Genomic DNA, 3,667 nt, shown 5'->3' on the forward strand with positions numbered 1-3,667 from the left:
ATTTCAAAAACGGCTAAAGGTCTTTCCATACTCTGAGCATTTATATTATATCTTCCCGGTTAGGGTAAGGTTTCTGTGTTTACAACACTTTACATCGTTTCAATGCTTTGTATAGTCTGTGGTTGTCTTTTAGGTGTGAAACAGGAGAAAAACCCTTTTCACAGGCTAAAAAGTTACATGGTTTCTCCTTGTGTGAGTTCTTAGATGCTGGTGAAGATGGCCACTCTGACCGAATCTCTTTCCACACTCTGAGCATTCAAAAGGTTTCTCCCCTGTGTGGGTTCTTAGATGCTGGTAAAGATTGCTACTCCGACTGAATTTCTTTCCACACACTGTGCATTCAAAAGGTTTCTCTCCTGTGTGGTTGCTTAGATGCTGCTGAAGACTGTCACTCCGACTGAATTTCTTCCCACACATTGTGCATTCAAAAGGTTTCTCTGCTGTGTGGGTTGTCTGATGCTGTTTAAGATTGCCACTCAGACTGAATTTCTTTCCACACTTTATGCATTCAAAAGGTTTCTCTCCTGTGTGGGCTATCTGATGATGTTGAAGTTGTTCTCTCCAGGTGAAGCTCTTTCCACACTGTGAACACTGAAAAGGTTTCTCCCCTGTGTGAATTCGGAGATGCTTCTGAAGACCGTCACTCTGACTGAATCTTTTCCCACACTCTAAGCATTCAAAAGGTTTTTCCTCTGTGTGGGTTCTTAGGTGCTGGTGAAGATTGCCACTCCGAGTGAATCTCTTTCCACACTTTGTGCATTCAAAAGGTTTCTCTCCTGTGTGGGTTGTCTGATGATGTTGAAGTTGTTCTCTCCAGGTGAAGCTCTTTCCACACTGTGAGCATTTGAAAGGTTTCTCCCCTGTGTGGGTTCTTAGATGCTGCTGAAGACTGTCCCTCCGATTGAATTTCTTTCCACACTGTGAGCATTCAAAAGGTTTCTCCCCTGTGTGGGTTCTTAGATGCTGCTGAAGATAGCCACTCTGATTGAATCTCTTTCCACACACTGTGCATTCAAAAGGTTTCTCCCCTGTGTGGATTGTCTGATGATGTTGAAATTGTTCTCTCCAGGTGAAGGTCTTTCCACACTGTGAGCATTCAAAAGGTTTCTCCCCTGTGTGGGTTCTTAAATGCTTCTGAAGATAGCTACTCTGACTAAACCTCTTTCCACACTCTGAACATTCAAATGGTTTCTCACCTGTGTGGGCTCTTTGATGCTGTTGAAGATGGCCACTCTGACTGAATCTCTTCCCACATTCTGAGCATTCAAAAGGTTTCTCCCCTGTGTGGGTTCTTAGATGCTGGTGAAGATTGCCACTCCGAGCGAATTTCTTCCCACACTTTGTGCATTCAAAAGGTTTCTCTCCTGTGTGATTGCTTAGATGCTGCTGAAGACTGTCACTCCGACTGAATTTCTTCCCACACTTTGTGCATTCAAAAGGTTTCTCCCCTGTGTGGGTTCTTAGATGATGCTGAAGCTGACAACTCTGACTGAATTTCTTTCCACACATTGGACATTCAAAAGGTTTCTCTCCTGTGTGGATTGTCTGATGCTGTTGAAGTTGTTCTTTCCAGGTGAAGCTCTTTCCACACTGTGAACAATTAAAAGGTTTCTCCCCTGTGTGGGTTCGTAGATGCTGTTGAAGATGGCCACTCTGACTGAACCTCTTTCTACACTCTGAGCATGCAAAAGGTTTCTCACCTGTGTGGGCTCTTTGATGTCGTTGAAGCTGGCCACTCTGAATGAATTTCTTTCCACACTCTGAGCATTCAAAAGGTTTTTCTCCTGTGTGGATTCTTTGGTGTCGTTGAAGTTGGCCAATTCTACTGTATTTCTTTCCACACTCTGAGCATTCAAAAGGTTTTTCTCCTGTGTGGATTCTTTGGTGTCGTTGAAGTTGGCCAATTCTACTGTATTTCTTTCCACACTCTGAGCATTCAAAAGGTTTTTCTTCTTCGTGGATTTTTTGGTGCCTCTGAATAGTACCGCTCTGGCTCAGCCTCTTTCCACTCTCTGAGTATTCCAAAGATTTCTCCTGTCCGTGGGTTCTTTGGTGCACAAGGAGATGTGATCTGTATTTGAAGTACTTTCCACACCGGAAGCATTTATGTGCCTTCATTATGCTGTGCTTTGGAAAAAGTATATTACCCTTACTTCCATCAGAGAATGTAATTCCACTTTCTGAGGAGATAAATGGTTTCTCTCCTGAATGATCAAAGTCTGATTTCTCTGCAAAGTTCTTGCGACAGTGTGAACTGCCATAAGGTTTCTCTCTTGTATGTGTTCTTAGATGTCTAATTAGTTCTGCTATACCAAGGAAGCTCTTTCTACACTCTGGGCATTGATGGGTCTTTTTTCCACCGTGCATTCGTAAATGGGTATTACATTGGGTTTGATCTGAGAAGTTCATTCAGCACTCCAAGCACTTGTATGTTTCCTCCACCATGTGAATTACTTCACGGAAATCCTCCCCACCTTGGCAAGGAATGTTTTTATCACTCTTCTCGATCATGTGCCTCTTATGTTTGCCTTGATTCCTGATTTTTTCTCTCAAGTCTGCATTCTTCACTACACCTGGCAATAGATGATGCAGTTTCTTTTCTTCTTCATTCCTCTGATCATTCCCTGCCAGAATAAAGACAGAGATGCTATTAGAACCCACTGTTGGGAGAACCGATCAATAATTGAGACTTGGTCTTTCTGGCTTTAACACGTATTGGATTCTAATAGCTACTCTGGGGTTCAGTATCCCACCAGACTTTGCAAACCTAATGCCTTGACATTGCTATTTGGGTCAGTGAATAGTTTACCTACCAAGAGACAGTTGTCCTAGCCAACGGTGTAGACTTTCCAATTTCCCGGGGGGGGCTGGGGCTGGGCCAGAGGCATTGCTTTGCTAGGAGCAAGGGTGGCTCCCGGGGGAGGCTGAACACCTTCCTGAAAATTTCGGCGGGGGCTGACGCCCCGCCGCCCCCACGAAGATTACGCCTATGGTCCTAGCCTCTAAGTCTAAACATAGATTTCCCGGCTCCTGAGGTATCCTTGACGTAGTACATGTCTAGAGCCTCATTGACAATATACAGATTAGCACTTGAAGAGGTGCCAGAATAGTCTGGGGCTTCATACCCTCATAAAATATTACATTAACAAAAGGCAAACTTCATGCCAGCTGTGTATGAGGGGTTGGGATTTGTCACATGCGTCAGATGTTTGTCACAGGTCTAATTGACAGTTACATTGGCTTGTATAGATGGCAAACGGTATTTAACATTTGGATTTTCTTCTGGTCAGTGTTGTTCTGGGCCAACCACCCTCTATAGGGGTCTTGACAGAACAACCAGGATATATCCTCCATAGAACTACAGTGCACTCTACTTAGGTATTTGATTAATTTGATTAATTTGGTATGCTGCATACTAGAATGTTATATCTTTGAGAGCTTCCGCACTATGGTTTTCAAGGCTCAGTAAATAGTTTCTAAGGTAAAGCCACTGTCTTGGTTGTCTCTCTCTGTGAAATCTCTCCTGCCAGTCTCAGTCCAGCCCACTGAATGTTAGTGGGGGACCCAGGCAATTTCCTAGACCTTGAAAGCCCCCAACACCCACACAAGGAGGTCTGATTTGTCATCGCATTTACATGTACAGTCTAAATACTTCAGCAGCTTCTTC

General features: G+C 43.8%; 1 protein-coding gene across 1 annotated transcript; it reads right to left on the reverse strand.

Moving 5' to 3' along the window:
* Positions 1-243: 243 nt before the first annotated feature.
* On the reverse strand, positions 244-2,367 carry LOC107124577 (gastrula zinc finger protein XlCGF57.1-like; the record flags this gene model as incomplete). The annotated part of the gene is made up of 2 exons (XM_015428064.1): positions 1,160-2,367; positions 244-655 (listed from the first exon to the last, which is right to left on the reverse strand). Coding segments are annotated over exons 1-2 (1,620 nt in total), but the record flags the coding sequence as incomplete, so codon positions are not given.
* Positions 2,368-3,667: the final 1,300 nt, after the last annotated feature.

Source organism: Gekko japonicus, unplaced genomic scaffold, assembly GCF_001447785.1.
Source record: "Gekko japonicus isolate JY-2015 unplaced genomic scaffold, Gekko_japonicus_V1.1 scaffold1053, whole genome shotgun sequence".
NCBI classification, from domain to species: Eukaryota; Metazoa; Chordata; class Lepidosauria; order Squamata; family Gekkonidae; genus Gekko; species Gekko japonicus.